Genomic DNA, 14,326 nt, shown 5'->3' with positions numbered 1-14,326 from the left:
ACCCCACTCATTCACATGCCCTCTTTTGCTCTCACTCTCTCAAAAAAAAAAAATATATAAAAAAAGAAAGAAGCTGAATTGGAATTTATCCTCTGCCAGGTGATAGAGTAACTTGTCTAACTGAAATTCAGAGCCCCGGGGTCTTGATCCAGTGAGCATTCTCCCTAGGGAGCTCTCTTTTGAGGGTGTGAGTAAAGTGTCTTGGCACCAAACTGTCAATGGGCACAGATACCCTTGTGCAAGAGACCAGCCTCTCCCATCGCTTCCTGCCCAAGAGGGTGAGGGTTCATTCGTCTCTTTGCCGGTGGCAGAAGAACTTTAATAACTATCACTCCTGGAGTCAAGAACTTTACATCTGTTACTAACTCCAGGAAGGCAGGTTACTGTAGTGCAGTGCTCCCAAAGTGTGGTCCCTGGACCAGCAGCAGCAGCACCACATGGCCACTTTTTGGACTCCACCCCAGATCTACTGAGTCAGCAAACTTGTTGGTCGGGTCCAGTGATCTGTGTTTCAACATACCCTCCAGGTGATGATACTAATGCATGCTCAAGTGTGAGACCCCCTGGGAAAGTGGTAGGAGCATGGAATCAGGTTGCTGAGGCAAAATCCTGACTCCACCACTGTGTGATGTAGGGAAGGTCTTGTCTCTGTTTCTTCATCTGAAAACTGGGGGTGATGAAGTATCTGCTACTGCTTTATAAGATGCTCGTGAAGAAGAGAGTTAATAGATGCAAAGTACTTAGACTGTGCTTGGCATAGAGAACCTGCTCAGGAGCGTTAGGCCTCATCAAAGGTGGTTACCACTATCTGACTCTACGTAAGAGGCTCAGAGAGGTCGGTGACTGGCCCTGTGCTACAGAGGGAAGGCCTGATGTCTCAATCACTAGAGATATACTGCATTTCAGGGTGTGGGGTGGGGAAGCCTGGCATGCTGAACTGTGCTGAGCATCTGCAGGGGCGGGGGGGCATGTCCAGAACTTGGCCATGCCCCTCCCACTGATAACTATGCCTCCAGGTGCCCTGGCCTTGGCTCTGCTGACCCCTCGTGCTTTCCCATGTGCCCTTGGGTTCTCTCTCACACACACTCTCTGTCTCCTTTGTGGGATCTTACGGTGAAACCAAACCAAAGAGTGTGACCCGACTTTCACCTTGACCTTGCTTTGTGGACAGCCAGAAGGTGGGCTGGCACTGGTGGAAGCACAGTGAAGACTTCAGGTTAAGGATGCTGCCTGAGAAATTTGGTGACAAATTAAAATTCATTCCTATGGAAAATTGAGAGTAGATTAGTCAAATTGCCTAGGCTTGTAAGACACTTCATGGATTCAGGTCTTTGGGGTAATTAGCAAATTGTGCATGGAATTGCTACGCTATTAATAAGGGGAAGTTTTCTCTTCTACCCGCTACATGCTGGGTTGGGGCTCTTTGTAACCATATGCAAATCTTCTGAGATACTTCTGTCCATCTCCCTTTGTCCCCTAGGGGTTACGCACAAGGGTGATGCTTTCAGATCGGGCTCCCCTGCATCAGAGCTGTACCTGTAGGCCCATGAGCCTCTTTGAAGGAGCTTCAGAAGGTAAGACCTCCCCAAGTACAAAGTTACCGAGGACTAGGGGGAAAAGGCTCATCTCACTTTCAATTTACATTAAATAAGCCACATGGGAACTATGGCTCCTTTACTGGCTCACACCCTCCCCTCCAACTGCTTGTTCACAGACACACCACAAGCAAGCAGTCTAAAATAGTCTTTAGCGCCTTTTACAAAACTGGCCTGGATATGAACATCACAAATGCAATGTGCAAACTGAAATCAGGGCTGATGGTGTATTATCGGTGATTGTTTATATTTATCTGCCAGTGACTTCTTCAGAGCCTCATATTTATTCATTCAGTTCTTCCTTTGGGTCACATCAGTGAGAATGATTCTTATATATAGTGCTTCTTGGGAGGCACAGGATCCGGGATGTATTCCTTCCCTCTCATATGAGGCGGAAGAAGGACAGTCATTAAGGATTTTCCTGTAACTTGAGGACAGACCCACTGGGGTCCGAGAACACACACGCTGACACCATTCTATGTAAACCCAGACATGCTTCTGCTCATTTTAATTAGACAGATAAAATTAGCAAGGAGATTAAGATAAAAGGAGAAATTAAAAATATTTAAATGTTAGGTGGAATTTACAAAAGTGAATTGAACAATGAGGTACAAGAAGGAATGCGGAGAAACACAGACACATTTGAAACATTCCTCGGATGCCACACGGCTTAAGCCAGTCCACAAATAAGGTAAGAAGAATTCTCCCTTGCCATCTCTTGAATTACAGATTCTAGGGATGTGGAAGAACATTCTCCAGAAACACTTTCCTTCTCCTTCTCTTCAGATGTTACCAAGAATAATCAGTCAGTATCATTCTAGAATGGCCCACACTGCATCCAATTCAAACCACTCACCTGTTTCCTGTCTGAATTTGCAAGCTCCTGAGAGTTTTTTCCCCTTTAATTTTATTTTTCTCCCTGCTCTCTCTCCCCATTGGGCCAATAGGCCAACTGGGCCAACCAGAACACCAAACCAACAACACGCTCCAGCCCCTTTGGATTTTCCAGGGGCAAAGATCTCCCGGTTCTTCTTTCTTGTTTGCATCTGTTACGAACAAGCACAGTCATTTTTATAACACAGACATACATATGTGTGCTCCTGCACACGGAAACAGGTTTTTCTTTTTTTTTTTTTTTTTCCAATTTGTGGTTTCTTTTTCCTTTTTGCAGAAAATGCAAACAAAAGAAAAACAAGGTTTTCAATTGAAGGTACATCTCTTCTTCAATATGAAGACATTAATTGAATTGGTTGGATCCCCCATGCAGTGGTCAGCAAAGTCCTTTGGCAACTGACAGAACGACATCTGGAGACTCAGGAGCTGGGGTTTGTTTGAAGAAACTTCCCTACACGAGTCATGAGCAAAGGGAAATGGATGTGGGAGAAGGGAGAGGGCTCGTGGGGAGGAGTACAAAAGGAGAAAAGAAAAGAATGTCATTGGTGAGGAAGAAAATGGAAAACTGCCTCTGTTTCTTCCCTCTACCTCCTTCCCTTTCTTCCTGTGGATCGGTGACTCCAGCCCCGAGTGGGAGCGGAGTTTACTCTTGGTTGCCCCGATGCATACTGTTTTGTCTTCACTTCTGTCGAACATCACCCTTTCATATTTTTATTATTATGTTTTGGTTTCCCACGGCATCTTATACATGCTTCTGTCACTAAGAAATGAAGATTGCCTATTAAGAACAGGTCCAGTCTCTTCTTCACTGATGTAATGTATTTCTTAGCTGAGAAGCCACTCTTTCCAGAACACTCCACAGTGGTCAACCTCTGGTTCCCTCTTGAGCATGGTCCTTTTCCTTCCTCTCCTCCCCCCAGAAAATGAGAGTTCTCATGCCATTGCCGTTGGTGACTGACTCATCTGGACCCTCATAGAATGAATGCTGTTCAGGATCTTCTTCTGATGACCTGCCAAGGTGACCCCTATTCTCAGGAGGTCTCTAGGAGGGAAAAAGTCACAAAAAAGGGCACGTTAGTGTTACGGCAGCTTTTCAAGGATCACAACTCATCACAGAAGGCAAGCTCTTGAATTAGGTGGGTAGGCAAATAAAAGTGTTTAAAATCCAACACTCAGATTACCCAAGTCTTTGGCAAATGCCTACATAGGTATTTTCTTGCTTAATCTCATTTGCTTCATGCAGTGGCCCTCGTCTCCAATGGCCCCCTCCCAACTTAGACAATCCTGGAAGTGTCGTGCCCTGTTCCTCACGTATGGGTGTTGGCTGGAGCAGCCCCTTCATTGTTTCCATGACCCTAGGCAGACTGGAACTTTCGCGCGCGTGTGTATGTGTGTGTTTTAACACTCCACGCACACACGATATGGGGCTTCAGTTATACTGCGGAGCTTTCTGCCTAAATTAGTGATCACCCACTGAGATTGAAAAGATGTGGGGTTTGCTGGGTTTTCTGATGTTTTTCCCCTGAGTTTCCATTTTCTGCCTCTGTTTGAATTTTAATGTCATGAATTTTTAAGAAGGGTGATCTCAAAATAACTTTCAAATATCTGCCCAAACAGGAATCTAAGTAATATGTTTAGGATAGGGGTTTGGATTGTACTCATCTTTAAGCTGTGAGTCTTAATTTTGGGGAGACCCATGCATCTTTCCCTAGTTAATAATAATAATAATGTTATAGCATTGCTCAAGTATTTCTCATGTGCCATATACTATCTCATGTATAGCTAAGGAAGCAGTTCATGAAAATTGACAAACCACTCAAGGTCAGTAATAATAATTCAATAGCAATTGTTTCTTGCGTGCATTCTGTAGGCAGGCAATAGGCCAAGTGCTTTGTATACATTATTCCATTAACCTTTCACCACAAACCAATGAGATGGGTACTCTTATTTTTTGCTCATTTATGGACAAGACAAGTAGGGCTCAGAGAAGTTAAGTAACATGCTCAAGATCACACAGCAGGTAACTAACTGGTGGTGCAACTGGGGTTCAAATTCAAGACTACTTGGTTTTCAACCACCCTGTAGGGCTGCTCTCAGAACTGTTCTAAGGTCCTGACTATATTCCCCCAAAGGCCCCTGCCCCTGGCATAGCAGATCACTTTGTGCACCAGACCCACGAGGCTGCACCAGGCTCCTGTGCTCTCAACACCCCCTTACAGCTGGCGGTCAACCCCCTCAGAGCTGCAGCTGGCTCAGATTGTCAAATTGTCCATGTCTTTTCAGCAAACACTTCTAAGAGGCACGCTTGAATTCTGAATTCACAAATTGTCCTGCAATCTATTTTATTTAGTAGCTCATGTTCTTTTTCCATCTTTTATCTCTCAAGAAACAAACTAAATTGCTCCAATAGTGTGTGGGCATTTTTTTACTTTGAACTAAATCCCTTAATTTTTCCTTTTCCAGACTGAGGAAATTGCTCCATTGGATTCCTCCAGTTGTGGGGGGTTAGGGGGTGATGGCTCCATACTCAGCCACATCACAGTGAGGAAGCAGGCGCAGCCCCACCAGCATGAGCACCCATTGCCACCCCTGAACCTGGGCTCTCCTGTCATCTAGGGCATCCATGCCAGCTCTGCAAGATGGGGAAGCTGCTTTTCCACTGGTAAGTGCTGCTTTTGTTGGTGATGGTGGTGCCTGACAATAATTCATAGTGGCAGGGACTGCCTTTATATGGCATCAACGGAAAATGAACTCACATTTAAAAAATGAATTCTGTTGTTTAGTGGATGCTAGGCTAGATGCACATTCAAGCCATCTCCCTAGGGAAAGTGGAGCTTCCATCATTTCTGGCAAGAATCAACCTCAAAGAGGTAGAGTGGGGGCGCCTAGGTGGCTTAGTTGGTTGAGCAGTTGAGCATCCACTCTTGGTTTCAGCTCAGGTCATAATCTCATGGTTTTCATGAGTTTGAGCCTGTGTCAGGCTCTGCACTGACAGCACGGAGCCTGCTTGGGATTCTCCCTCTCTCTCTGCCCCTCCCCAGCTCATTTGTGCACTCTCTCTCAAAATAAATACATTAAAAAAAAAAAAAAAAGAGGTAGAGTGGGACTCCAGGAAGACTGACTGCAAAGCAGGAGTCTGGGACAGAAGCTGTTCCTCTGAGGTTCAACTGCTGGGGCTGGATGGGACCCTGCCTCTCCCTTGGGACTCAGCAACTGGCCCACCTCGAGAGGGAATCCTGGCACCTAGCACTGTGCCTGACATGTATCAGGCGATTAGTAAGTGTTTGTCAATTGCCTGGAGGACCAATCAGTCCTCTACCTTGGGAAATGTGTATCACAAGTCACCAACCCCCATCTTGTCTATTAACGTTGTGGCCCAGGCAGCTGGTGAAGTCTCCTCTGAGGGGATGTGTCTATTCAAAATTTGACCCTTGCCAACTTGTTCCCAGCCTTGGCTGCATGTTAGAATCATCTGGGGAGTTTTAAATGCCCTGATGCCCAGGTGTCAGTTCATACCAATTAAACCAGAAGATCTAGGCATGGAAATCAGCCATCAGTATGTTTAAGAAAAAAATTTTTAATGTTTATTTTTGAGAGAGAGACACACACAGAATCTGAAGCAGGTTCCAGGCTCCCAGCTGTCAGCACAGAGCCTGATGCGGGGCTCAAACCCACAAACTGTGGGATCATGACCTCAGCCAAAGTTAGACACTTAACTGACTGAACCACCCAGGTGCCCCAGGCAACAATATTTTTTTAAAGATTCCCAGGTGAGTCCAGTGTGCCACCATGTATGGGCATCGCTGTACCCCTCGGGTGGACTGGTAGAAGGAGACGGAATTAGCCATCAGGAAAGCAGCCCTCAGGCCCTGCTTTGCCACTCGTGAGCACTGAGTGTTCAGGCACTAATTCACCTACTTTCTGAATGTGCTGAATGGAATGAGTACAAGTAGATGAGTATCTCCCAAACTACAGTTCCACGAAACCCTGCCCCTCAAAAATATGGTTCCACAGTATTTAATAATTTTAAATGGGTTTCTTTATTTCAGGATTTCTCATGGCCTTTAGAATGCTAATATGTGTAGTGAATCTCCAAAACGGTGATAAAGTACGCAGTATATCCCAAATTTATTTGACCATGGGACCTTTTTTCCAAGGAGAACCTATTAACATTTCCCAGAACTGGTGCTGCTCAGAACATTCTTGGGGAAATGACGGACTAATGGATCTTTAAGACCCTTTCTGGCTCTCATCTTATTTGAATAATTTTAGTTTTCGCATTCCTCCATACTCCTGTGGGAATTGCAGACTGGTAAATAATTTGTGGGAGATGGAAATGTATGCTTATTCACACACGCTATCTAAGTACGAATATGAGCTCCCCACACGTCTGAGATTGTTGCTGAATCAGTGTAGTGCCTCTTCCTGCTATGTTGTTGAAAGTGCTGGCTGGCTGTGTTCTTTCCATCTGGATGCTCTTTTTGATGGGTTAAGTTTGAAAACAAACGGAGGAGAGAGTCTTGATGATTAGGCAAATGACATATGGCTGTGACTTTGAAGAACTCTCATTTGGGGCCAGACTGGACCTCAGCCTCCCCACCCCACCCCTCCATCTTTCCAGGGCGCTTCGCCACCAGATCTGATTCTATACAGAAGTGGAGCTCTGGGGGTGAGGCAGAAATCAAGACTTGTACCATGAGCAATAGCAGGGAAGGAGCCTTGATCCCCACCCACGGGGTACAGAGAGGAGATTCTCATCACTTACTCTGATGTCATCTGGGTGACCAGCTGGAGGGAGGTGAAGCCGGCGGTGAGGAAGCTGTCCCTGTACTGGACCATTTTGATGGCACTGAGCCAGTCATCCACGGTGGTAAAGGCCGTGAAGTCTGGAATGGAGCGGTCTAGCAGGGGCTGGGAAGGCCTGAGAGAAAGAGAGAGAGAGAAGCAGGTAACCCCACAGCTGCAAAGGTGCGTGGATAGAGCCACACTCTGGGCAGATAGCAGACTTCATGTAGGATGAGAATTCTTTCCTGACAGGATGAAGATTACAGGGGAGCCCTGTGCTGACTTCTTGCCTTACAGAATCCTGAGTGGGCATAACTTCTGGAGGCGAGATGGCTGGTACCCCTGCCTACGGGCCCTGTCTCGCATCAGTCAGCTCAGACAGCTAGACTGACACAGCATGAAGTCTGGAGGGAAGAGAAGGCCCATAACTCCTTTGTAAACTGGAACCTAGGAGCTTTACCATCCAAAGTTTCACCATTAAAAATATATAAAGTTCACTACAACCTTCCCAAATCTATTGGTACCATTTTTTTTTTTTTCCTGGTTCTATCCTCAGCTAATTGGAACAGAGCAGCTCTCCGCTGATCTTCTCTGGGACATTCTCAAAGCAGACACTTCACTATCCAATCCACAAAGCAGGGTGCCACCTTAATATATCCCTCAACTCCCAACACCCATGCCCAGTCCTTCACCAAGAATTAAAGATTTGACCTCCAAAATATCTCATACTCACCCACCTCTTTCTGCATCATTACCCTGACTGAAGACCCTATCTTCTCTGCCATTATTCCTGCAATATTCTCCTGTCGGTCTTCATGCATGTTCCTTCCCCTCAACATAAGGTCCACACTGTGGCCTGGTGCTCTTTGAAAACTGCAGGTGCGATCATGTCCATAACCTTCACCCTGACCCTGATTTGTGTCAAATCCTTCAATGGGTGCTCGCTACTCTGAAAATCAAGCCCAGAATTCTTAGCAGGGCCCACATGTTCTGAGCGTCTGGCCCTTGCTCACCTTGCCAGCCTCAGCCCTGAGCCAGTCCCCTCACAGACTGGACTCAGAACACACTGGCCCTGTCCTTCCTACCCTCGAGCCTCTGTTCATGCTGTTCCTTGGTCTGGAACACTTGTCCCTTGATTCCCATCTTCCTTTCATTCAATTCATGCATTTCCTCCCTTCAGTGCTCAACTGGAATAACACTTATCAGAGATGCCTCCCTGACACCAGGTATCGCATGTATCCATGCTCTCCAACACCACGCACCTCCCTGCCACAGTGGCTATCAAGGTCTCAATTTTGCATTTCTTTGGGTGATCATCTGGTCTTGCCCCTCCTAAATGATTCAAAGTTCCATGAGGACACGAATCATGTCTATCTTATTCATTCTATACTGCCAGCAAGGGGCACAGTGCTTAGCACATACATGCGCAATAAACTTTGGTTGAAATATTAATAAATCAGTTAACACTGCAATGTAGAGGAATAATATACAGCTGACAGCTACTGACAGGAGATGAAAATTGTTCTGTGCATTTGCTCATAACAAATCTGATGGCTTTTTATTTCTGTGTCCCATAGCAATCAGGGCCTTTAGCGGCTAATAGGTTGGCCAAGGTTCCAAGTCTGCGGCTCTACCTTGTGTGGTTAACAAAAAGTGTGCCTTCTGGAAACAGGATCTCCCAGAAGTGGGGCCTCATACCACTCCTATTAGACACATTCAATTATTACAGAGCCCAGTGCCCAGCCCATCTGAAGCCAGCAGACAGTGGAGACCCAGACAGGTATCTTGATATCTGTCTATAGCCCATGCTGTAGGCAGGGAATATTTTAGAAAGATGGAAAGGAAAAAGGAAACAGGAAGTCTTGGAATCTCTTCCACTAGTGGATAAGGTTAGCCACCTCACCCTTGCTCTCAATAGATCAAAAGGCTAGCAGCCTTGCTATTGGGCCTGCCCCTAGTTATGAGACCACCCACACCTACGAACCACCCTATTCCACGAGACTCACACGGCGGTGATGGTTGCCACAGTCTTGAGACTTGCCGGGTTCCGGATCATCTTGTCCAGGGTGTTGACAATCTCCGCAAAGCGGGGCCGGCTGTTACGGTCCTTCTGCCAACAGTCCAGCATGAGCTGGTGTAGAGCAGCTGGACAGTCCATGGGTGGGGGCAGCCGGTAGTCCTGCTCAATGGCATTGATGACCTGTAGTGACACACACGGGAACGGGTATGATTGGGTGATGAGACACCCGCCAGTCATTCACAAAGTAGCTCCCAAGGATGGAGCCTCCCTCATTCTGTGCTCATATACCTCTCTCCATAATGGATTTGACGTGTACTTGGCTTTCCCCCCTAGACTGTCCCTAGTACCCGCAGTGAGGCCTGGCACACACTAGATCTCTGTAAATGCTTACTGAAGAATGAGCTGGTGAATAGCTTGAGCTTCTCCTCTCTTTAAGAGGACATCAGGCCCAATTTTGCAGCTGGCAGTGATGATGAGATGGCACACAGGAAACCTAGTGGACATTTGTTCTTTATAAAGGACCCCCATCAGGAAGCCTGGGTGGCTCAGCCGGTTGAGATTCTGACTTCAGCTCAGGTCATGATCTCACAGTTTGTGAGTTCAAGCCCCTGACGGGCTCTGTGCTGATGGCTGGGAGCCTGGAGCCTGCTAGGGATTCTGTGTCTCCCTTTCTCTCTGCCCCTCCCCCGCTGGTGCTCGGTCCCTCAAAAATAAACGTTAAAAAAGTTAAAAAAAAAATAAAGGACCCCCACCAAAGCCTGTGGTGGCCTCATCCTTACACTGCTAAGAGAAGAGAAAGGAGGGAAGGAATCAGCCTTTAACAGAGAGCCTACTCCATGCTAGGGCCACTCTCAATGCTTCCTGTGCATTGTTTGCCTTGACCTTCATGATGCAGCAACATGAACTGGCTTGAAGAGAATTTGACTACACAAATCAGTTAAGTGCAATGACGACGGTCAAAATAACAAGGTGAACTAAAGTGAATATAGCCAATGAGGTTTTGGTAATTTTTGCAGGCTCCAGGGGATAATTTTGTCAAGATCTTAGAATCTTTACATAGTTTGGTCTGCTTTTCATATGGTTGCAAGAGCTTATTTCACACTTTATATCTTAATTTCCAATTCATTTAAATAGATTATGACCGCTCTGTGCTTTTTGTAATAGCAAAAATAACTGTCAACGACCCAGTGCTAAACATGGGAATTTATTACGGTGCCCTCCTACCATGATGGAAGGCCTGGTGTACAATGAGCACCTTTAAGTGATGTAAAAATGTATCTATTGAAATGGAAATATACTCATATACTAAGTAATCTTAGGGAAAAGAGCAGGCTGCATAACTGCAGGTATAGTATAATCTTGCTTTTGTAAAAACAAAAATCAAAACAAAACAAAAAAACAGTAATTATACACATGTATAAAAAAGACCTCGGAAAAATAGATGGCATGGCATTAAATGGCGGTTGCCTCTGGGCAGGTAGACACATGAGTGCTTTTCATGCTCGTTTGTGTTCTTACTTTCTATAATAATTATACATTGATTTTATATTAAAATAAACAGTTCAAGCACCTTCAACAACAAAGGAAATAATTTGGAGTTCAGAGATTTTCAGGTGTTTTTACTCTACTTTAAAAAATGTCAGATTCATTTCAACGGATTCTTCTTCTTTTTTTTTTTTTTTTAAACTCTGTAGATCGGTCAGAAAGTATTTTCAATCAGTTTGTATTTTTACAAATTCTATGCCCAGGATATAGGACATGGAGTGGGGCATGAGATATGACCTGAAGTCATTAGAGATAATCAAGGTGTATTATTCCTTCTATTCTAGGTGGTGGAAAAACAAACAAGGATACAAACCACACTGGTATCAGTTCTATACACAAACTGGTGACTGGGAACGTGCACTTTTGAATAGTATGTTGCTTCACCGATAAATTTTTACCCCCGCCAAACTCCTGTCAATCAAATTACCTGCTTTCTTCTAAGGAGGGCATTACAGTCCATTTTCCCCATGAGGAAATAGAGGCACACACAGTAGAGTAACTTGCCTGAGGACCCACAGCTAGGAAATGGCAGGACTGAGAATAAATCATAGAGGTGTCTGATTTTTAAGTTTAGAACACCTTGAAGCCCACTTTCCCGAGGCCTCTGTGGGGCTGCCATCGTAATCTCGACCTGAAGAGTAGTCCTTGGAGCTGTTTGATGTCTTCACGGCAGGAAACAGGGGTATGGAGCTAAACCAAGTAATCCACGAGGAGGAGTGGCCAGGCATCATTCGCATCAGCCTGGCTCATAAACTGGCACCCTTTCCAGCTCCTTCTAGGCAGCCAGACCTGGGGGCCCTGTCACAGAGCCCCCACTCACTGTGGAGATAAGTGGTATTATCCACTGAATGGCCCCCAAGCTCATTTTGGGTTCCTTAAGAACAAGCTAGGCAGGGCCAGCAGGAAGGGCTAGTGTCCATATTCAACTTCTCATGGGGATCGGGGACCCCAAAGTCTTCCAGTGCAGGGCAGCTCATGTTGCCCTAAACTGTTGGCATCTCTGCTCAAATTATGTGGTGCCAGAGCCCCAAGTAGTTAATTCTTCCCACCGACAAGTTTTCCTCTCGTCTTCCTGTAACAGGAAGGAGTACTGGAGTCAGGGGGCACATCTCCATGGTGTGACCAGCTGGCCCAACCACTCCTGGCAGAGCACCAAGAGACTGGGGGACCCATACATGGACTGAGTCTTCCGTCTGTGAGGTCGGGGCTAAATGCAACTTAGCTACGCTTCCCCTGTCTCCTCCGCATGCCACCTCACTGGAAATTTTGAAGACTATCCTGCCATTTGTTTTGTATTTCCTGTGCCTGTCTGGTACGGTTTCTTTTTAAGAGGATATCAGAACCACTGATCCCTCCTCCCTGTGGGTCGGCCAGGAGTGCAGACCCCCACATGGTGCTGGTGATGGTGTGGCATTGTAGCTAGGGGCGAAGACACTGGAGGCCTGGGTTCAAATCCTAGTTTCACTTATTAGCTCCAGAACCTTGGGAGAGTCACTTGACTTCTGGAAATTGCACAGATAGGGTTATTAAAAAGATTACATGGCACAGTGAGGTGATGTTGAGCACCATACACATGAAGGAATGGTAGAGGGAATATCTTCGTCAGATGGAGGCTGTCATTCCTGCCACATCTACTACGGTACTTGTCCCTGCAAAGGAGGTTACTGTTCTGCTGCTGGTCACTGCAGATCTAGGGCCACAGTGTTTTGAGAAGCACGAAGCACATAGTGGGGGGTTGATTAATGGCCAGATTCATATTTCTCACCTTTCAGGATATAGGATAGCCATGCTCATGTTTACAAAATGGGACTTCGTGCCATTTGCTATCTCTTCTACATAATTTTGTTGTCATTACTCAAGCTGATATTCTGGGAGCATTGATGCCTCTTGCACATTGGGAAAAAAAAAAAAAAAAAAACCTTTACCTTCCACCCCAAAGAAAAAATTACCTAAGTCATTAATTGATGTGTGGGTAGCATCTATCTACCCAAGCCTTTCGTTGAAGTGCTATGCCTTTGGAGGGGTTTACTCTCTTTAAGAATCTGGGTGTTTTCCAAATTTCCTGAGTATAGAACTTGTAATCAAATTAAAACATCATTATTTCAAAAAAAATAACTGTGGTCCTCTAATGGGGTTTTGGGATCATTCTCTGTCACACCTGCCTTGCTAGCAGGTGTGGGAAACTGGAAGGAGACATGGAGAAGCCCCTTCCATCCGACCACCTGATGGCTGTAAACACCAGTGACCATGTTTGAATTGTGTGGAAAGATTTGGCCCAAGGTGGGGGGTGTAAGGTATTCTTCTGAGCAGACTTGAAAACTGGGGTCAGACCTGGGCCCCCTTCCTTGGTCTGTAACAGGATGAGATAAACGAATGTTGAAAACACTGGCGATTAGAATGAGATCAGATGGCATTTCCAGAGAGAAGCAAGAGTGAGGGTGTGGTGGTGAAGAGAACCAGCCCGAGAGAGGCCACTGTCACCCAAGCAGAGCAGGCTGCCACCTCACTTGGAGTGGTCTGCAGCAACTTTTCGGGCCTCTGAGGGCCAGCGTAAGCCGATGCTCTGGGCCCTCAAGAGCCGGGGCAGGGAGGGGAGAGGGGCTGCCTTTGTTTCCCCTGTACCCGGAGAAGACACGTGCTGGGGGCTGGGGTTGGATGGGTTGGGTGGGAACGGGGCAGACGCTCTGACTCATGTGCCTCGGGGAAGTGACTAGAGCTTCCTGGGGGATAAGAGGGCCCCTCGCCTCGCTCAGACCGCATTTCCTATTAGTGAGCTGGGCGGTACCTGCTCCACCTTCCACAGGGGAGAGTGAAGTGGAGAAGCTCGGAGCAGTGGAGGAACCAGGGCAGAGGGGGTTAAGTTGAGCTCTGATGTTTCAGTAAAACCACAGCTCCTCTCCACAGACACTGCCACTCTCATTATCTCTGTCAATCAGATCCAAGCAGCAGAACTTCCAAGTTCTCTCTCTGGCTGACAAACTCTCTGTACATGTTCAAAGACCTTCCTGGGCTCCGGAAGCCCAATTACCAGCACTCCGACTTGCCTCTGCAATTCCCTTTCTTAAGGCCTTTCAACTGTCATCTGTAGAACCCTTTACTGCCACCACCTCTGCGGTTTCTGATGAGTGTGGCTCTAGCCCGGCCACTTGTGGCCCCTCCTGGCTCCCTCTCAGGCCGGGCCGGTTCTGAGTGGGCCAAAGGCACCCCCCACCCCGCTTTCCACCCAGAGCACAAATGCACTTGGGACAATGCTTAGGGGCCTCATGTTGGAGAAATACAACAAAATTGGAATAAACTGCTAATTTGCAGATGTTCCTCTTCCCTTTGAGACCCAGCTCAAGCATCAAATATCTGGGAAGGCTTTTTTACCTCCCCGCCTCGCCTAAATGTTCCCACAGCCCCATGTAGTAGGTGCCGCTGGACTGGGAACAGCCGAGAATGGAACCGGCAAGCACAATGCTTAGCAGCAATGAGTGTTTGCTGAATG

General features: G+C 46.5%; 1 protein-coding gene across 2 annotated transcripts in view; it reads right to left on the bottom strand.

The window, feature by feature from the left end:
• Nucleotides 1–2,086: 2,086 nt before the first annotated feature.
• EPHB1 (EPH receptor B1) overlaps nucleotides 2,087–14,326 on the bottom strand; it is a 430,893-nt gene continuing 418,653 nt past the window's right edge. For both annotated transcript variants that reach the window (XM_047876453.1, XM_047876454.1), the window contains exons 14-16: nucleotides 9,281–9,474; nucleotides 7,255–7,410; nucleotides 2,087–3,531 (exon numbers count right to left, since the gene is read on the bottom strand). In XM_047876453.1, coding sequence (XP_047732409.1) covers nucleotides 3,423–3,531; nucleotides 7,255–7,410; nucleotides 9,281–9,474 — 459 coding nt within the window. In that variant the 3' untranslated portion in view covers nucleotides 2,087–3,422. The remainder of the gene's footprint in view (nucleotides 3,532–7,254; nucleotides 7,411–9,280; nucleotides 9,475–14,326) is intronic.

This window comes from Prionailurus viverrinus, chromosome C2, assembly GCF_022837055.1.
Source record: "Prionailurus viverrinus isolate Anna chromosome C2, UM_Priviv_1.0, whole genome shotgun sequence".
Lineage (NCBI taxonomy): Eukaryota > Metazoa > Chordata > Mammalia > Carnivora > Felidae > Prionailurus > Prionailurus viverrinus.
The sequence above is the reverse complement of the archived record's forward strand: the minus strand, read 5'-3'. Positions and strand labels throughout refer to the sequence as shown.